At 44.8% G+C, this 21,540-nt stretch overlaps 2 protein-coding genes across 3 annotated transcripts; both read left to right on the plus strand.

Moving 5' to 3' along the window:
* The first annotated feature begins 2,097 nt into the window (after window positions 1-2,097).
* Window positions 2,098-5,799, plus strand: zgc:110843 (CDGSH iron-sulfur domain-containing protein 1). Its single transcript, XM_015952055.3, has 3 exons — window positions 2,098-2,296; window positions 2,876-3,078; window positions 5,148-5,799. Exons 1-3 carry the CDS (start codon window positions 2,257-2,259, stop codon window positions 5,235-5,237), a joined length of 333 nt encoding a protein of 110 aa, XP_015807541.3. The 5' UTR covers window positions 2,098-2,256; the 3' UTR covers window positions 5,238-5,799.
* Window positions 5,800-7,336: 1,537 nt separating this feature from the next.
* On the plus strand, window positions 7,337-9,605 carry LOC107380447 (CXXC-type zinc finger protein 5). 2 transcript variants are annotated; one of them, XM_015951818.3, is made up of 2 exons: window positions 7,337-7,475; window positions 8,302-9,605. In XM_015951818.3, the coding sequence occupies exon 2, from the start codon at window positions 8,485-8,487 to the stop codon at window positions 9,376-9,378; it is 894 nt and encodes a 297-aa protein (XP_015807304.1). In that variant the 5' UTR covers window positions 7,337-7,475; window positions 8,302-8,484; the 3' UTR covers window positions 9,379-9,605. The 2 variants fall into 2 exon arrangements, with proteins under 2 accessions (XP_015807304.1, XP_015807227.1); XM_015951741.3 differs by having other exon boundaries at window positions 7,342-7,480.
* The last annotated feature ends 11,935 nt before the right edge of the window (window positions 9,606-21,540 follow it).

The following is a 21,540-nucleotide window of genomic DNA, read 5'->3' on the forward strand; positions in this document are numbered from 1 at the left end:
ACCTTTTCTTTATTTTCAAAGCGGAGGTTCTGGACCAGCTATTTAAGCAATTCATCTTAGTTTACCCTGTGTTTTTATTTCCTACCCCGTAATTCTTTAGGTTACTTTATTTGTCTATTTTTGTTTTGTTATTTTTATTTTCCCCTCTCCTTTTCCTTTTGCTTTTGTCAAATTAGCAGCTAACATCTGAAATGGCTATGGGACTGGCTTGGGCTCTGGGTGCGAGGAGAACCCACTCTTCTTGCACAAAACCTCTGTATATTGAATTACCTGAGAGGCTCGTTGAGCTTTGTGTGTTGATTAAACTGTGTAATAAAAACCTTCGACTCCTGTGTTGACTCATTCTCAGACCTTTTATAGATCTACAGACTTGAAAGCGTCACTGTCGCGTCCTATTCATGTCAGCTACAGAAACCGGATAGGATGGGTTATACCATCTATGAAAGCATTCCAACACCGGCATCTGATAGCTACATGTTTCCCAACACATCCCATTCAAACACATTTATCAGTATCTTATTTAGAAGTCTACCGATAGCTAGCCATCAATTCAGTTCAGGGTTGTAACAGGGAGATGATTATATACACACATTTTTATGTGTGTGTGTGTGTGTGTGCAGGCAGAACATTTGTGTATGTACAGGTGCTGGTCAAAAATTAGAATATGACAAAGTTGATTAATTTCAGTGAATCCATTCGAAAAGTTAATCCATAGATCCATAGTTAATCCATAGATTTTTCTATGGGGTTTAAGGTCAGACAAGTTTTCTGGCCAATTAAGAACTGGGATACCATGGTCCTTAACCCAGGCACTGGTAGCTTTGGCTCTGTGTGCAAGTGCCAAGTCCTGTTGGAAAATGAAATCTGCATCTCCATAAAGTTGGTCAGCAGCAGGAAGCCTGAAGTGCTCTAAAACTTCCTGGTAGACGGCTACGTTGACCTGTGACCTCAGAAAACACAACGGACCATCGCCAGCAGATGACATGGCACCCCAAACCATCACTGATACTTTACACATGACCTCAAGCAACATGGATTCTGTGCCTTTCCTCTTTTCCTCCAGTCACTGGGACGTTGTTCTTGAAGCACCAACTCCAGCTGCAGTCCACTCTTTGTGAATCTCCCCCCATTTTTGAATGGGTTTGTTTCACAATCCTCTCCAGGCTGTGGTTATCCCTTTTGCGTTTTTACTTTTTTTTCTACAACATCTCATCCTTCTCTTTGCCTCTCTATTAATGTGCTTGGACACAGAGCTCTGGGAACAGCCAGCCTCTTTAGCAATGACCTTTTGTGTCTAGCCTTCCTTGTGCAAGGTACCAGTGGTTGTCTTTTGGACAACTGTCAGGTCAGCAGTCTTCCCCTTGTGATTGTTTAGCCTGGACTAGACACTGTTTAAAGGCTTTTGCAGGTGTTTTGAGTTGATTAGCTGATTAGAGTGTGGCACCAAGGGCCGTCGACATTAGACCTTTTCAAAATATTCTAATATTCTGAGATACAGAATTTGGGGTTTTCATTAGCAATCATCCAAATTGAAAGAAATAAAATTTGAGATATATCAGTCTGTATAACGATTTCATCTAATGTACAAGTTTCACTTTTTGAATGGAGTTACTTAAATAAAACAAACTTTGTCATTATATTCTGATTTTATGACCGCTTTCTGCTAGGTCCTCGACAGAAAACACTTGTCGTCTTCCTTAGAATGGGTTACTTTGTCGCCCTCTGGTGGTTTTATATGTGTGCTATTTTCCAACTTGCGTGTCTCAAGACACTTTGGAGAAACACGAATACTTTTTAAAAGTAAAAAAAATTGATTTATTTTTTTAAATGTATTTTCTGTTGATTTGAAATAACTAAATTAAATGTGGAAAATAGGGCACGCCACTTGTCACTGCGTTCAAGACGATTTTCTACCAGCAAAAACTTTTCTGTTTTGCTATATTACGTTTTACTCTATTGTGGAAATATACATTTACATATTTACATATTTGATACAACATTAACATTAGTAAACCTCTATTAAACCTCAGTTAACTCCGCCAACGGCGGCAAGGCATACCCGGAAGTGCATCGGAGGTAGTTCTCCACGTCGGCTCTGATTGGTTGCTGCCCAGTGACGTAGCTGGCTGGGTAGAGTTTAGTCAAGCTAACGCAGTTTGACCTTGCTGCTACGCGCTGACAGCAGACAGCTCACCTTCCAGAAGAACCTCAACAATCTCAACCTTAGGTGACTTGTCAGTCTTGCCCGGTTCTCCAATGGCTACGATATCCAGCTCGGGTTTCAGGTTAACCAAAGGTAAAGTATCACAGCTAGCTAATAGCATGCTAGCGGTAGCATTACATGATATATTTCATTAGTTAGTGTTTACGATGAAGGGAACATGTCTGCCACCTATTGCTGCATGAAACTTAAAGAGCCCAAAGTATTTATGATCAAACTCAACAGCAGTGGCACGTGCAATGTCTAAAAGTGGAACCAGTTTAAACTGATCCCCGGTTTAGTCGCCCTCCTGCTAAAACTGCAAGTCATCAGAGCTTTGCACTTTAAACGGGTTAAACTAAGCAGCTATTCTAGGTGAACAGCAGGGTTTCTTCTGTTCTTAGCCACATGATGCTAGGATACTTTAAGTATGTCCGGTTTTATTATGCACACCACATTGTTTAAAAATCATCTCATGAAACCAGTGATGTGTAGTCTGCTGGAGTTGTTATGCACACATCACTTATATTTACAAAGCAAAATGACTCAAATAAATCTGACCCATCATAAATCTGTATATTCATCAATATTTGGTGTCTTTATATAAATGCATCTAGTGATGGTTTTATTTTTCGTGACTTTGCTGTTAGTTGTTGTGCTTTTTGTCCTCCACAGAGCATTTTGTGGTGGCGGTGCCTGTGGCAGTCATTGCAGCAGCTGGAGGTTACCTAGTCAGCCAGTACTTGACCCGCCGGTGCTGTAAGAAGAGTCAGGTGAATGTGTGTGTGTGCAAAGACAGCCCCAAAGTGGTCCACAGCTTTGATATGGAGGACATCGGCACCAAAGCGGTGTACTGCCGCTGCTGGAAGTCAAAAAAGGTCAGAAATCTGTTTGTTTGCTCTCAAAAACAAACACGTTGTTTTAGAAATATACATTCACTATAAGAGATTTCTCAGAAGTGTGTTTCTTTGTAAACGTCATGAATGATTACGGTCTTGCTGCTTGTAACAGATGGCTTCCTGAGTTATCTCAGCCTGCAGGACTGATGAGCTAACAGCTGGTCTGGGCTAGAGGCCGACCGATGCATTAAACGTTTCTGTATCGGCCGTCGGACGAAAATTTTGTTTAAAAGCCGATTAAAATAAATAAAAAAATAGCTGAGCGTGAATAGTTGTTTCTTACTTGAAATTCCTAAAATCTTCCTTTTCAAAGTAGTTTGTGCTGCCAGTTATGCATTACACAGCTATAAAGATGTTGTATTGGTACTTTTTGTACATAAATATCAGAGCAGCAAAATTAGCTCTAATGATGCCTCCAGGAGTCGGATATGGCAGCGCTCCTATTATTACTGTGCAATGCAACATGGATGATATAAAAGTTTGTAGGAGAACATTTACGTGCTTTAACAACCCTGACATTGAGCAGGACTATCACAAAAGCAAAACGAAACAAATAAATAAATACATTTATTAGTTAAAAAAAGAAAAAATTCTATAAAGAATAAAAATACAATCATTTAGTTTCATCGCTAAGATGGTTTTTTCTTTTTTTCCCCTTCTTCCCTTTTCCTCTTCTTTTCCCTTCTCTTCTATATTCTTTATTTTTCCCCTTTGCCTTTACAACTCCATAATAGCAAAAATTCATCAGAGTAGACAACAGGCAAAACAACAACCTAATACATCACGTGTGTGTTGCATCTATCCCGGAGCAGATCCACCTTCATTTGCAGTATAGACGTCATCTGTTCCATTACATATATTTGTTTAATTCTCTCTTTTATAGTTGGGGAGTTCACCTCCTTCCATTTTACTGTTATAATTTTCTTTGCAGCCAATAATAAAATACGGGCGATGTATCTTTGGTCTAAGTTTAATATTTCGCTTGACGTAGCCCCCAACAGATGGAACAGAGGGTGTGAAGGGAACTCCTTTCCCAGAATTTTTTCCAACTCTTCCTTTATGTCTCTCCAATATTTAAGAATAACTGGACAATTCCAGAATATATGACAGTAGTCCCCCACCTCCCCACAGTTCCTCCAGCAAAGTGGAGACGGGGCATCTTTTGCAAACCCCGACACAACTGGGGGGGTAAAAAAGCACCAAGTTTTTATCTGCCACATTCTAATTCCCACTTCTCCTTTATATATTTTGTATTGTGTGTAAAGCCAGGGAAGAAGCTTCTATATAGATTAGAAACATAGACTTTTACTTGGGATTTGTTTTCCTGTGCGTGAAATAAAATATTGTTCTGTTGCATTTGGCTGTTTATAAAGTCTTTCTTTCTCTATGATTCATGATATAACGCCTTATCTGACAATATTTACACATGTCGTTCATGGGGAGGTCGAATTGTTCCCTAATCTGCGAGAACGTTTTAAGGTCCGTTTATCCGAACAACTGGTCCAGAATAATAAGACCCTTATTGGCCCATTTTTTAAACCCGGAGTCTAATTTGGACGGGGGAACCCGATGCTATCCAGTATTGGCATGGCCCGGGAAATAGAACCCTTGTCATTCAGCATTTTCTTTATTTCCCTCCAGACCCTCAGAGTATGTTTTATAATAATGTTGTCTATTTTTAATTTCTGGACATCTTTTGGGTTAAGGAATGGTAAAACTGGCAGTTCTTTACCTTTAATTTCGCCTTGAAAGCAAGTTGTACAATGTCAAACTTAAAATAAAAAGTAAAAAAAATAGAACATTAACATGAACCAGTGTAAGAATAGAGCAGTGACAAACGGGCTGCATTCTGATTTTTAGCACACCCGCCCTTTTTATCATAAACCCTATTTCTCTAAACAGAGGCTGTTCAGGGTGACTTTCACACCCAAAAACCTTGTAAATGGCTAAAACATCTGGTAGCTAAGGATGTGTCTGCCTAGTCTGCACCTACACGGAGCTGAACCTTCAGAAGTGATTTCCTGTTGCATCCTGCTTCCCTCCTGCAGTTCCCGTACTGCGATGGTGCCCACACCAAGCACAACGAGGAAACTGGAGACAACGTCGGACCTCTGATCATCAAAAAGAAGGACGCTTAGCCCTACGACTGCGGAAGTCGACCGTCTGACTGCTTGTGCTCCCAGGCTCTCCCAATCATCATCGTTGTTTCTGTGTCACACCAACAGTTGAGCAACGCCCCAGAATCAGCCACATTCCACCCTGTTCCACACCAAACCATTCAGTCTATGAATCAGAAGGTAGTTTCTGGGCAGACGAGTGACCATCATTAGTCAGTTATGAGTGTGCTTCAGTCAAGCTAACGTGAGACTTTCGTCTGGTTTCACCTGTGTGCCGTTTCCTGTTCCCCCTTGTTCAAACCGGCTTTTCTTCTGCCTCTGTCAGTTCAGTATTTCAGTTGAGCGTGGGCCTTATCGCATCCGAACACAAGAATGTTGCATTGAGTTATTTCTCTGATTTTGCTGCTTGTTCTGAGAAAGTTCAAGTCAGGTTTGTCTTAAATGAAATGTTGAAACACTACCTGCTGTGGCGAGCAGACGCTGTTCTGGTGACCCGGCGTTGATCTGAAGCTTTACATGAGTTGGATTTCTACTGGTGTGCTTTATTCACTCGTCTGTGTTGTTAATAAAACTTGTCGAGTCACCTGGTTTGTTTATTCTCTCTGTGTGTGTGTGTGTGTGTGTGTGTGTGTGTGTGTGTGTGTGTGTGTGTGTGTGTGTGTGTGTGTGTGTGTGTGTGTGTGTGTGTGTGTGTGTGTGTGTGTGTGTGTCCGTCCGTCCAGCAGCACCGTGCACTGACCGTTTCCCAGCTGCAGCTGAATTTGTGCTGACCGCTAGAAGACGCTGTGTTTACACGGATGGCCCAGGCCAGACGGTGTACTACCGTGGGCCCCTGCTCCCATAGTGACACGCACGCACGCACACACACGGCTTCACGCGCACGAGGTGTCTGGCTGCGTGCCAGATGCAACTAGGACTCTCAGAAGAGGTGGAGTGGACTCCGGCGTTCCTGCGTGAGGAGTCACCTTCGTGAGGCGGTCTACCTCATGGATAAAACCTGCGTCTATCACCTGGAACGTGCTGTAAAAGCGGAGCTTCCGGAAAAGGCGTCCCGTTTAGGTACGCTAGCTCAACTAGCTGCTCCTAAAGCGAAGATACGACTTTTGTTTTTTAAAAGTCTTTACTTTCTCGTATTTTCAGTTTAAGTTCGCCAGTGAGAGCCCTTCGGTCACAACAAAAACAAAATTATAATTTTTGCGTCAACAAGTCCTTTCAATATAAAAAAAAACTCCAGCTTCCGGTGTTACGCCGAAATACGTTACCTCGTTTGACACCGTTTCCTCGGTAGCTTCGCTGTTTTCAGTCTAACTTCTGGACTTTTTGAGCAATGACACTGTACAGAATGGCTAAAAGTAAGCTTTATTTTGTGTTATAGCAAAGAAAACGTGTCCCGGTGGCTGAATGTCACCGTTAGCGCCATCGTTGTTTCCGGCAGCTACAAAAACACACTCGTTTGTGGAAAGGCTAAGTACAGCTGATGTATTTATTATAAACCACAACTCCTGGGACTTTTTTTTTCTTCTGCGCCCAAAGCTGAACACTCAACATGAGAAACACACCTAGATGGCTTTAATTTAGCCGCTATGTGCGGGACAGTGTCACAGGGGAACATATCTCGACACAACATCCCGGCCTGGGTCACTTTTTGTTTTATAGTATAATTGTATTTGTATCGGGGGGTTTCACGTATTGCAGAGCAGTAAACCAGAACAAACACGTGTGTTTGTTCCACTTTAACAATGTAATTACTGTTTATTACATGTTTTTTATTCATTAAATGTCTCATTTTGCTGATTATATGTAAGCTGTCGCGTGCAGAAACATCGCCACGTGTAACGTTAAAGCTGCTGTTGTAAATAATGAATGGACGTTTACTCATAAACATGAATCAGTGATAGTAAAGTTGGCTGATATTTGTTTATCCCGGGCGCGCGCGGGCGGAGGAGACTCTCCCCGTGCAGCCGGTGTTTTAATATTCCTCCGGTTAGAGCTGAAAATTGCGTCCCGTCAGCTGTTGGTGCGGATTGTGAACCGGATTTCTCAGGGTCGTTCTGACCCACGCAGCCTCGGCGTGTCGAGTCCACTTCGCATTTTCAGCGACGCCCCCTAAATTCCGTGCAGAGTGTTTGCAGACCCTCCGGGACGGAGAGGTGGAGGAGGAATCGGCAGCTCCGCCGTCCATATACGCTACAATCACCTCGCCTTCAGTCCATGACTTCGTCAGATATTTGACAGGAGAGTCCGGGCCGCGTTCGGAAGGTGAGGTGGGTGGTGTTTTCTCGATGCTTCCTGTTGATTTTCTCCGTGCCGATCTGTCGCCCTTTTCCTCTGGAGCGCGCCGCGCCGCGCCGTGTCGCAGCGACCGCTCGGACTGTGGTCAGCTCGCCGTGGCGTCGGTCCGCTTAGGTAACCTTAATTAGGCTAAAACCATCGATCTGGTTTCCAGATGGACCCTCCGGAGAGCTCGGACGCGTCTACCGCAGTAACACAAGTGTCCCCTGTTCCGTCGGCGGAGTCGTTTTTTCCGTAAATGTGGACCCGGAATGACGCCTGGTCTTTTTTTATCCACAGCAACCGCATCGTTGCGCACCTCGCTCCTCGTCGTCGATAGCAGACAAAAGGCAGGCTGTTTTTCTAAGGCTCGGGTATTTACTCCGTCTCTGCTCGCTTTAGGCTTTGGCTGGCACACATAACAGCAGTCGTCAAAATGTATTTGAAAAGCGCGCTCCACATTTGACCTGCGCATATGCGCATATCTTTGCATATTGTTGTCGCTCTGTTATTGATTGCATTGATATACCGTGAAATTCTTAAAGGGATACTGCCTCCCTTGTATGCGGAAATCCTCCGGCGAGACACACAGCCACACACACACACACACACACCTCTGCTCCAGGAGTTTTATTCCCAAACCTTACACACATGTATGATTTAAACACAGATTGCTGCTTTTTCTTTCTCTCACGCTGAGAGCTAGCTGTGCTGGGAGCGGTGAAAACATCCCGGTGTTCTTGTTGACTCTGTGTTTGCCTCTCCTACACTTCTATTCTTAACCCTCCTGTCTTCATCCCCTGTTCGTTTGCAGCTCTCCAGGACTCTGAAGCTGCAGCAGAGAATGGGAATAGGGACTCAGGCCAAGGCTTGCCATTTTGGCTGAAGTATCAGCAGGACAGTTGTCAGCCTTGCATCAGCTTCAGCCCCCTTCTCCCCTCACCTCGTCTCCCACACACACTAACGCACAAGGACAAACAGCCCCCCGGCCTCTGCTATGTCCACCGCCGTAGACATCGCCGGCCCTTCCTCCCCAGATCAGGCCCACAGCAGCGCTAAAATCCCCAACGAGCCTCTGAGGCCGAGCCTTAAGCGCTCCAGCCACCCCTACAGCCTCTCCCATTACATCTCCACCCCTTCCCCTGCTGTTGACGTCAAAGGCCTGATCCAGCCGTCCCCAGTCCAGCAGCCTGCCGCCCAGTCCGGCCACACGAAGCCCCGCCGGGCCCCCTCCTGGCCCGACATGTGGGAGTCACCCAGCGGGCTCCACCTGGCCCATGCCGCGGAGCTGCTGATGCGCGCCGGGCTGCTGGCTCTCACCCCTACCACCACAGAGCAGGCCAGCCTGGGTGCACAGAGCAGCCAGCCAGCTAAAAGGGAGGCCGCAGAGGCAAAGGGGGAGAAGGGGGACGGAGAGGGAGGTGGATCTGGGCCTGAGGAGGAGGAAGAGGACTCCTCTGGATGTAGCACTGACTTCCAACCCTTCCTGGGTGCCTGGTTTCCCTTCAGCCCTGCCCTGTTCCCCCTGGCAGGCTTCCAGATGGGTGGAGGCCACTGGAGAAGCGCAGCGGTGGGCGCCGAGGGCATGGAGGGGCTGGTGGCCGAAGGCTACTCCCCTAGCTCTCTGGGAGGAGGCAGCGGAGGCAGGAGGAAGAGGAAGAGGTGCGGCGAGTGCGTACCTTGCCGACGTCAGACGAACTGCGAACAGTGCAGCAGCTGCCGCAATCGCAAGAGGGGACACCAGATCTGTAAATACAGGAAGTGCGAGGAGCTGAAGAGGAAGCCGGGGGGGCTGGGGTTTGACAGCAGAGTGTCCGGGTTCGATCTGAGGGGCTCCGACTTTACTTTGGGTCTGGCACAGGAGAGGAGCAACGGGGCCTTGGATGGATAGTAACTGGTGGTTGTTTGGGGAGCTGTAGTCTATCGCAGTCGTACGGGACACGGCTCTAGCGCGTCGGGACCGAGGTACAAAGATCTGATCCGCTGTTTAGCCAGGAGCTGCAGCTCCGATTAAGAATGTCCACACTCGTTTCCATCCTTTCATTTGACAATCAGTGAAACTGGAGAGGGGAAAAAGAAGGATACCAATGTGTGTCGGTACTTAGACGACAACCAAACGCTGTAAATAGACTGTACATATCTGGAAAACACATGTCCTTTTTTACATTGCTTTCCAGTTTGGATGTATTGTGCTTCGACATTAAGAAAAGGAGCCGATATGTTTTTGTTTCTAATGAGGAGTTCTGCTTCTTCTGTTGTTCTGACGTCACCGCATCAGTAAGCAAGGAATGAGTTCAGCCTCGGCTAAATTATTTCATGTGCAACTTGTACTGTATAGCTCTGTTTGCCCTTTTGAAATAAAAGAAAGCTGCCTTGTGCACTTGTCTCCATCTCTTACCTGCGCTCGTTTCTAATTGTGTACGTGTGTCGGTTTGTGGCCATGTTTTCACACACACACACACACACACGTGTGTATGTGTGGATTATGAGTCACCTAATGGTGTGGCTGAGAGCCTTATCACAACCCCACAGACACACACACACACACACACCTACACGCTGCTTTGGCAAGTCCACACAGCCGGGTACACCTAAACCTGACATGCACACACAATCACCCCCCCCCCCCCGCTTACTTCTCCTGCTGTTTTATTTTTCACCACTACGCATCACGTCCAGACGCACAGATTTTAAACCAAGCACGCAGCCAGCTGGACCCAGGCTGCAGGGTGGGTTTTTGCTTGTTGCCGTAACGATGGCTGATGTGATAAGACCTTCTTCCTCGGCGCCACACTCCAGGGGACCGCAGGGAAGACGTAACCATGGCAACGGCCGGCCCGAGGTGTCACGCTATAATTGGGCCACGGCTGCACTTCCTGTGAGCCTTCAGTCAAGGGGATCGCAGAGGGACCGTGCGTGTGTATCCGTGTGTGCGTGCGTGCGTCTGTGTGTGTGTGTTTTGTCAGGCAGGGAGAGAGAGAGAGAGAGAGAAAGCACTGCACGCCAGCCAACGCAGGACACTGCCAACTCATGGAGAAAAGCAGTGAGCTCCAACATCACGCTATTACAACGCTGCCTCTGAATGAGAGACACAGTGTTGTAGTTTGAGTCCACTCTGGTGTTTCTTCATCTCCCAGACAAAAGGGGAATTTCAAATTCTTGGATCCGTGTCCCCCCCTTCATTCCCCCTTCTCTCCTCAGTGCCTTTTCTAGTGATTTGGAGCTTAATCCTCCTCTCACCTCCCCCCCTCCCTGGTCTTGTCTTACACACACACACACACACACACACACTCTCTCTCTCACACACACACACACACACCGGAAATCTGTGTCACCCGCTGCCCAGCAGGTCCAGTGACTCCCTGAACGCCTGCAGTCTGGCTCCACTGGCCTGCAAGATGGCAGGAGAGAAAGGGAGGAGGGGGCAGGAGAGAGAAGAGGACGAAGGGGGGAGGGTTGGGGGAGGGGGGGGGGTTGGAAAGCGGATCTGAGGGGATGTGTGGGGAGAGGAGGGGAGGTGGTGAAGGGCAGAAAGAGAGAGAGAGAAGGGGGATGTGGGCGCAGGGGGAGTGCTAGAGAGTGGGTGAAACTGGGAAAGATGAAAAGCAGGCCACAGGGGGAGAGAAAGGAGAAAGAGAGGGACACGCGGGGAGGAGGACGGGGGAGATGGACAGCAGGGGATGGAGATAACGTGGGGCCAAACAAAGACGGAGAGGGAGAGATGAGCGCAGGAGGAGACCAGCAGAGAGATGGAGGGAGAGAGAGATGCAGGTTAATGATATAGACGCATTGTCCAGAGATCCAGAGTGTCGTTACCCCCCCCCCCCCGTGGAGCCCACATATGTGCGAGCAGTGGCTGTGCCCACTCCTCACCGTGGTTGCAGTGGAACAACCTGCCAGCCCAAGGCGACCTGCTCTGCTGCTGGGCGGGCCTTCGCTCCGGAGCCAGGCCTTTGAAACGCTGGCCACTGTGTTTGCTCGGAGACACTGTGTCTCGTTGTGATTTTTCCCCTCCTCTCTTCCTCCTCTGGCTGCATCCCCAGTGTTAGGAAATGCAACAGCTTCAGAGAAACGGCCTCTCACTGCTCCCGCTGTGTTCACGCGCAAACAGAAACAAGATCCGGCAAAAACTCGTGCTCATCTCCCCCTCAGGTAATGTTTTGGTGACACCGGGGTCAAAGGGGACTCTTGACCTTTGACACTTAAAGCTCCTGAAGGTGCTTTTAGAATAGACTAGATTCTCTGAACAGCACCGTCCCAGTTTGGTCACATACCTCCAGAAACAGTCAAAAACTTCCAAAGAAAAGTCTTATTCGTTAAAGCCCTCTGACACTTTGGTCCTTGGTGGTAATGTGTACAAAAGTCTGTTAATCTGTAGCTCACTCCCGGCGTTTTAAAGGTGTGGCGGTTCTAAGACGATAAACCACGAGGATGAAGTCTGTTGCCTGCAGGGCTGTTTCATCACGACTTGTTTGGACTCCACTTTATGCTGAATGGACACTTTCCCACAAAAAACCCAGCCGGAAACTCGAACAGAACCGAACTCAACACAAACGGCAGGAGAACCTGTGTTCATTTTGTTGTAACTATAAGTCCTTTATCAGGCTGGCTGAACTTTTGGCAGATCTATTTAAACTGTTAATACTAAACAGATGTAGTAGCACTGACACATGACCTGTTAATTATCCTTGCTGGCAAACAGCTGTCCGATGGATGGATGGATTTTATGAAACCGTCAGAAAGTAGCGCCACATTTGAGTAATAGTAGCAAACATGGAAATGGTGTCCCTCAGGGTTCTGTACTAGGGCCATTGTTGTTTTACTGTTTGCTCCCTCTTGGTCCCATGCTATCTTTTAATGACACCTTCTATCATTGTTATGCAGATGATATCCAGTTGTAGATTTATATTCCTGCAGATGTCATTTAAAAATTGAACATTCTACCAAAAACCCTCGATTCTGTTAAAATATCGGCGAACGTTTTCATTTTTTTTTATTATTAAATGAGGAGCAAATTGAAACATTTATCTTTGTGGGTATTTGTTCAGATTCAGACAAATGAGATCCTTGGACCTGTAGGCGTTTTAGCAAAATTTACTATTAGACACCTTTGGGATGACCTTTGACCCAGGTTTTAAGCTTGATGCCCACGTCAGATCTCCGGATAAATCCTGTTTTTAATCATTTGACAAATGCTGCCTAACTTGGCTCCAATGTCTCTCATGCTGAAATGGAAATTTTAATTCCTGCTCTCGTTTAGTCTTGCCTAGATTATTATAATGCACTTTACACACATCTGACAACGTAGACCAGCTGCAGACGGTACAACATGCTGCTGCAAGGCTGTGACCAAATCCTCCAAATGAACTCATGTGACTCCTCTACTAATGCTGCCCCCCCCCCCCCCCCCCCCCGCCCTGAGATCAGTGGACTTCTCTGTACAAATCAAGTTTTACTAACTGACAATAACTAAAGTAAAGTAAATAAGTAAAGTATTCAGCTACATTTCCTTACTGTAGCAGCCAATCCCTCCTACTCTGTACCTCAGCTGATGGGCCCGTGTCACAGCGACAGACATTTTGACCTGAAAGTGAGGGGAACGCTCAGGTGTGATAAAGAGGACTGCATTCCACTTTTGCCTTTGGATGACAGGTAGAACTTAATGGAAATGGAACAAAACCAGTTTTGTTTAAGGATCTTTTCAAAGTTCATTGGAATCGGTCTCATCCAGATGTCACGTGTGTGTGTGTGTGTGTGTGTGTGTGTATTATTTATATATTTAAAGTGAGATTCCCTACTGCTTCCATGTGATTCCGACGGTAATGCACCACAGCGTGATTTGCCTAGGGCCATGCAAATGAGGAAGACGCCGTCCTCAGATTACACTGACCAGAACTCTGCTCCGCTCAGTGGATACTCCTCCCTGCTCATGTAGTGTTCAGTATTACATTTACCTAAAAAAGTTAACATCTTCAATGGTTCTGGAAGCTGCGGGCGGCTCATAAGCGTAGAAAGGTTCCCGCGTTTAGGTCTGGTTTTCCAGCTTTAATGAGACAATCTCACCGATTAGTCAGACAAGTCTTTTTATTCTCTTTAAAACACGGAAAGGACATTTAGATCAATGGTCCTGGGATCATCGTGACGCTTTATATCTGATTCTGACTGATCTAATCTCCCTCTGTTGCTTTTCAAAGCTGCAGCTAGTTTCTGCGTTGCTGAGTCCCTCTGGCTGTTATTAACTTCCCAAAACCGTGACAGCCAGGACGAGCACAAGACTGCTTTCTCAAAGAGCTCTGAAACCTTTTTTAGCATAACTTGCTAATCTGAACCCTTTTTGGGGGTAAATTATTAAATAAAATTTCCAAACGGACTAAACAAAACGGACTTGGGGGCTCAAATGAAAGAATAGATTTTTGAACAATCAGTGTCTTACCTGATGTAGATAGCTCTGTAAACTACCTCAGTTTGGAGAAATACAGATTAGTTTAGAAAAACTGGCAAGCTAACGGCTAGTCATTAGCTGTGAAAGCAAATCAAATTCCTGCCATCCTTAAAGATGTGGATTACTGAAAAAAACATTTTAAATGATTATTTCTGATTATAATCGGTCACAGGCTGAACATGAAACTAGTCTCCTACACCTATCTCCTGCATTCCCTTACCAAAAAGAAGTACACTTAAGTATACTTGAAATTAGATACTTAAAGTATACTTCTTTTTCGTAAGGGTTAGCCTCTAGAGTTAGAAAAGCCTGACAGATCTACGTCACACTCTCACTTAACATTCAGACACTCACCCATCTTGACTCGTGACTGGGAAGGCTGTTGTTGGTTTGGCGTCCAGGAAAAAGCAGAGAACGCCTCGGCTGGTAAAAGCTAACTGTTAGCATTAGCAACTCCACCATACGGCATAACTCCTCCAGGCCTGTGTTATTTTTGGAGATAAAACATCAACGTTGCAGAGCAAATGGAGTCAGAGGTATAGTCACGTTGATGTTAGCCAGTCAGATGCAAGATGTCCAAATATCAGGAAATGAGACTAAATCCTGTCCTTTTCAGCTCATCTTTGACGTGGCTCACTTCTACTTCCTGAAACTGGTGCACCAGATTTGTTTTCCTCAGAGAACAACTTACAAGTCATTCAGTCCTAGAGACCACTCACTGCAAATGTATTGATTAAACATGTGAACCACATCTTTAAATATTCCCAGTCTCTAATGTTTCATAGAAAATTCAGTTAAAGAGTGACTGAACCCCAAAATAAATTTTTTTGCTTATTAACTGTAAAATTGGGTCTTTACAAATGCAATCTTTCTGTTTCTGTGCATTTATGACATGTTCGTGTAAATTTGATTAAATCTAGAATCTAGGTCTTAAAACGTCTTAGTGCTGCCCCCTGTGGCAGAACAGGGCTACTGCATGTTAAACTTGTGATGGACTGGGGCTGGAACCATTTCACGTCATCAGTACAGTCTCCTCCCACTCCCCCTCCCTCCCAGGATGGAAATTCCCCACACTTGGCCGTGCCAGTCTGTGCCTCCTGGCAACGCCCACTTTGTTAGCATTTTTTAAATCTTGACTAGGGGTGGAGTCACGTTTTCTGATGGTGTGCAGTCCTACTTTAAACCATAGTTTTATAGCTAAATGCTATGACATACCCGCCGTACGTAGCCCAAGCAGCACAGGAAGTGATACTACTGCACTACTGTTGCTGTTTAGCCTATCAAATTACCCCCAAATTCTGTGTCAATGTCCTTCTAATACATTATTTACAATTTAAGGGTTATAATACTATTATATAATTTTGAAAGTTGCTTCAAGATGGCAGCAATCCACTGTTGGTCCAACAGTGATTAGTCATTAGTTCATCAATCTAGTCAAGGATAATCTCTATTTTTCCAAACTGAGGATGTTCAAAGATCTGTCAACAAAATCTTTGCTTGTAGTGATTCCCCAGAAACACACTTTAAAATACCCAGACAGTCACTGTTACAGGCAGTTTAGTATTTATTTAATAAACTGAAGTATCTGTAATTTCTTGAAGACGTGTCGTGTCCTGGTTTTACCTCTCAGGCTGAGCAGGAAGTGATCAGGAGACTCTTACAGTAAACAAACCGTGCTACACAATGTCCCAGAAAAAGACCAAGGAGCTCCTACAATGCTTCACAGGGAAACCCAACACTCTTCTACTATATATAGCTGGGCTTTTCACACTGTGTGCATGACTGCTTGTGTTCAGTCACATGATTCAAGATATATGGGTGGACACACACACACACACACACACACACACAGGCTGATGGTGTGGAGGAGGTGAGGGAATGCTCTGAGGTTTATTGAGTCGAGTGTGACGTTGTGCTTCCCGTGACCAGGCTCTGTCTCCCTTAATGTCTCGCCCTCTGTCTCAGTCTAAACTGAATGCTAATCGGCGCTCTGCACCGCCCGTTTGATCTCTGATGGAGCTTTTTTCTGGTGCACTGAATAGATAATCACTAAGTGACCACTGTCTATAGCTTCTTTGTGTCATCTCTGTGAGATCTGCTTAACCTTACACTCACCACATGTATGGACTAGGGGCAATATAAACGATATAAGGTAGAAACAATATAAAATTGGGTAATGATAGAGTTTTTGGCTATATCGCAATACCGCGATATCGCGATAACACATGACGTCACTAAGATGTGCACCCTGCTGACATTGGGGCAACAGAATGTCAATGACTGCTAGCATGTAGTGGGTGGAGGAGGAGGCCTATAGGCCTCAAGTGGCATATATTTGCCACATGAGGATATTTAAAAGCGCATAATTTTGACACCTATAAACAGAGGAAAAAATATATCGCAATATACATCGTTACCGCACATGCTTCAGATTATATCGCAATATAGATTTGAGGCCAAATCGCCCAGCCCTGGTATGGACCCAATTATAAAAGTATGAAAGCAAAACTATACAATTCTGCTTGCTTTAATTTGCTGTTTCTGACATTGTAAAACGTCAGCAGTGTCGACATTAGCAGAGCTTCTTGAATGAATTGGTGACCGAGTAAAGCAAACATGTGACCAGATAGTTAGGTAGTAACTACAGCTCAAACACTCCACACTATAAAGGAAGAACTGTGTGCTTAAAAAGGGATTTGGGGTTTTCCACAGCTTCTGGTGTTTAATGTGCTAAAGAGGGTTTTAGTCTTTTATTTGAGATCCTCCAGTTTGTCAGATTTAACTGTGACATGAAACTAGAATGCTGACTCACAGCTGTGTGACGAGTTTAGACTCAAAACCTGAACTAGACTGGGTCAGAGATCCTAAACAGTAAGGCTTTAGGGCACTTTGTAATTAGATCAAAACTAAACAATCATTTATATGTCAGATACTTCTATCTATCTATCTATCTATCTATCTATCTATCTATCTATCTATCTATCTATCTATCTATCTATCTATCTATCTATCTATCTATCTATCTATCTATCTATCTATCTATCTATCTATCTATCTATCTATCTATCTATCTATCTATCTATCTATCTATCTATCTATCTATCTATCTATCTATCTATCTATCTATCTATCTATCTATCTATCTATCTATCTATCTATCTATCTATCTATCTATCTATCTATCTATCTATCTATCTATCTATCTATCTATCTATCTATCTATCTATCTATCTATCTATCTATCTATCTATCTATCTATCTATCATCTATCTATCTATCTATCTATCTATCTATCTATCTATCTATCTATCTATCTATCTATCTATCTATCTATCTATCTATCATCTATCTATCTATCTATCTATCTATCTATCTATCTATCTATCTATCTATCTATCTATCTATCTATCTATCTATCATCTATCTATCTATCTATCTATCTATCTATCTATCTATCTATCTATCTATCTATCTATCTATCTATCTATCTATCTATCTATCTATCTATCTATCTATCTATCTATCTATCTATCTATCTATCTATCTATCTATCTATCTATCTATCTATCTATCTATCTATCTATCTATCTATCTATCTATCTATCTATCTATCTATCTATCTATCTATCTATCTATCTATCTATCTATCTATCTATCTATCTATCTATCTATCTATCTATCTATCTATCTATCTATCTATCTATCTATCATCTATCTATCTATCTATCTATCTATCTATCTATCTATCTATCTATCTATCTATCTATCTATCTATCATCTATCTATCTATCTATCTATCTATCTATCTATCTATCTATCTATCTATCTATCTATCTATCTATCTATCTATCTATCTATCTATCTATCTATCTGTCTATCTATCTGTCTATCTGTCTGTCTGTCTGTCTGTCTGTCTATCTATCTATCTATCTATCTATCTATCTATCTATCTATCTATCTATCTATCTATCTATCTATCTATCTATCTATCTATCTATCTATCTATCTATCTATCTATCTATCTATCTATCTATCCGTCCGTCCGTCCGTCCGTCCGTCCGTCCGTCCGTCCGTCCGTCCGTCCGTCCGTCCGTCCGTCTCTATGTCCTTTTTCATATTTTACCAACTCATCAGTATCCAACACGGTGGCTTTTACTGATACCAAACAATGTCAGATTGGGTCAGTGCTAACATTAGCATGCTAACACGCTCACAGATCTAAACAGAAGTACTGATGATAAATACCTTAATTTTGTTTCAACAGCTTTCAAGATATACTATGATATAATTGTTTTTGACTTTGTGCTAACATTAGCATGCTAATAAACTCAAACTATTAAAGTTTCACATTAGCATTTTTTCAGCATCATAACATGCTAACATAATCAGATGTCATAGGTTACTAGTTTTGCAGTTTAGGTTTAGTTTTTCCAAGAATGTCTATGTCTGATGTTTTATTTTGTTTTCCTATTTGTTTTGGTTTACAGTTATGTGTGTCTGGGATCAAATTAGCATGTTAGCACACATAGATTAACATTTATTTTACAATGGTTGCTATTTTTAGCATTTTGGCATAATAATGACCAGGAACCACAGTTTAGTTTTTCACTGAAATGGAGCCAATCTAAGTTGTTGGGTCCACCACTAGGGGCAGCCTAGGGTAGGAAGGAAGTGATGCCACTTACACACTAGCATTGGCTCCACTCCGCCCTGCTCTACCCGGCCGCTTTGTTCCACACTGCCGTAGGAATGCAGATGTGATTGAGCACATAGGTGGTCTGTGATGTCATGAGCACATCTCCGAGCACATGGGTGGGGAAAAAGAGCGCGGAGAAGGAGAAGTCCGCGGTGTCTCCATTATTAACCAAAAGTGGCCTGAGCAGTCTTGCTTTTGGAGACTCTGACTCTAATATTGCATCCTGCTTTGCTGTGTCTGGCAGCACTGTATGTGTGTGTGTGTGTGTGTGTGTGTGTGTGTGTGTGTGTGTGTGTGCGTGCGTGTGTGTGTGTGCGTGCGTGTGTGTGTGTGTGCCTGCCTCCTCACAGCAGTGAGGGACAGAGAACAGCTTCAGTCAGAGGCTTGTTAACTCCACAGCATCCAGAATGATAATGAATAGCGCATGCGGGAAGCCTCCGGGGGCTGATTCTATCCATCAATCGGAGGCTCCCTCTAATGATAGGCATGTTTTTGAGCCAGCCAATCAGTCAGCAGTGGGAATGTCGGCCTTGTTCGACCCCAGACAGACCTCCTCGTGGAGAGGGCTGACAAGACGTCCAGTAGTGCGTTTGAAAATTCAAGGCTACCCAAATGAGAACAATCCCAACCCAATTCAGGCAAAGTGGGGCTGATGCTAGTGTGTAAGTGCCATGAATGACTAAGAGAGAAGAAGTGAACATGGGCGACTGAACCCATGCTCGTTTCAGTTCTTGCCTCTCCCTGACTGGTCCATAGCAAAGGTTGGTGGCTGGTCCGGCAGTGGCTGCTTGGTTTAGGTTGGCTTTGGAGGTCAATGGCCTGTACAAGCCCGGCAAGACGGCGGCCTGGCTTCGCTTCAAGACAACCTCGTTTTTCAGTGGAGATGGGACAAAAGGAAGCGGGTAAGACCGGTGCGGTCGTCCAGTCGGCTGGGTCGAGGGCTGCTAAGGACTGTGGGGTGGCAGTGATGCGTCGGATGGTAATTGGGATGCTCAGATGAAGCAGCAGAGGCTTGAGGAGGGCGGCTATGTGGTCCATATAAGGGCGGCGGATGGTGCAAGTTTTGCTACCTCTAAACCTGTTAGCGGTGCCCAGGAAGCTAAGCGTGGTGGTAGGGGATTGCTTTACGCTACATTTGTGTTTAGTGGGCTGTTGACAGTGGTATGTTAGACTAAGGCCCAGTGCCTGAGGACGCTGACGCTTGAGGAGTTTATGAGGGTGGTGGTTTCTGAGCCGCGTTCTGGTTGTTTGGCTAAGGGGGTGATGTACAACGTTTCGAATGACGTTTCTGAGTTGGAGGTGTTTGACTCCGTGAGTGGGGCAGCAGTGGTGAGTGTTGAGCATCTTGGGTTTGACACACGTGGATCCACTCTGCTGTTGATTACTTTTGACACGGTGGAGCTCCCTACTCGTGTCGTGTTGGGCTACCTTAGTTTCTCAGTCAGGGCATGTGAGGAGCCTCATTTAAAGTGCGTTCATCGTCAGGGCTTTGGGCATGTGGCCGGTGCTGTGTGGTGGGTGTGAGATGTCAGCAGTGCGGGGGTGACCATGAGGGCAAATGTTGTGATCTTCCGCTCCGTTGTTGTAACTGTAGTGGTTACCATCAAACAGCTTATAGGGGTTATGTGGCGTATAGGACGGCGGTGGAAGATGCTTCAGGTGGAGCTTAAGGTGTCTTATGCTGAGGCGGTGCATCGTGTGGGGGTTGGGGGTGGTGGTGCGTCGAGGTGGGGCAGATAGTTTTTGTCCTTTCTGGTTGAGGCTTTGTGAAGGGTGAAGCATGTGACATACAACAAGTCCAATGTGGCTCGCGAGGTGACTGATATTAGCGGAGGCCTTTTGGGGTTTTTGTGACGTGTTCCCAGAGGAGGTATGGGAGCTGTGTGTTTGCAGGGGGTTGGGGGTCTGAGTCTGCTGTGGGTCACGGGATGCCCTTGGTGGTGGATGTTGGTGGTGGGGTGTGGGAGACAGGTGCAGGGAAAGTTTCTTTATGGGGTTTGTGTGTGTGTGTGTGTGTGTGTGTGTGTTCAGTGGGGTGTGTGCTGGTGGGGGTTCTGTTGATTGTACTGTAGTTCTGTGGGTGCACAGGGTGCAGTAGCGGTTTTAGGCGCAGGCAGACCGGGCGGCTGCCCAGGTTGGCATTTTTTCATGACACAAAGGGGGCTCACAATCGCTGAGTAAAAAAAAAAAAAAAAACGTGCACTGCGACATGGTTTTCTATCTGTCAGATCACTGTGTCTGGATTGGAACCAGCACGTTGGTGCCCCCTGCAGCTGCAGGCGCTGCTCACTGAGAGGGTTCAGGTGAGCGCCGTGTGTGTGTGCAGAAGAGAATAGGGAGGGGAGCGGGGGAACTCATGGGATGTCTCGTCTGGGGAGTAATTCCATGTAGAACCGCCACTGACAGGGTGGGGAGGTCCGTATGTCCGTTGTGTGCAGTGGGTTGTGCCGGTTTGGTTGTGGTGGTTGATGTGGCAGCAAAGTGCCTTTTGGGCGTCCAGCCTGTCTAATTTACTGATATGGAAATGAGATGGATGCCTGATATTGCTAGATTTGATGCAGGTCGAATAAAGCTTGGAAAAGGAATTCTTGCCTACTCGTGCCACTTTCTGATACAACTGCCAACCATAAGTGTTTTCTGAGTTACAAATTATTCTGCTAAAGAATGCTAAAATATCAAGCAATTACATTTTTTGATTGAATGATATTTGAGAGATTCATATTCAGCTTTATGCTCAGCGCTAACATAAGCAGGCTAATATACCAACACTACTCAAGAAATAGTGTTGAGTTTTTTTATTGTCATTTCTTTAAACAAAAGCTTAAATCTAAACCTCAGGCAGGAATAACTAAATTTATACTTCTGCCATTTATGTTGTGAAACTAAGCTGAATGACTGATAGTAAATGTTTAAAA

This window comes from Nothobranchius furzeri, chromosome 1 (genome assembly GCF_043380555.1).
Source record: "Nothobranchius furzeri strain GRZ-AD chromosome 1, NfurGRZ-RIMD1, whole genome shotgun sequence".
NCBI lineage: Eukaryota > Metazoa > Chordata > Actinopteri > Cyprinodontiformes > Nothobranchiidae > Nothobranchius > Nothobranchius furzeri.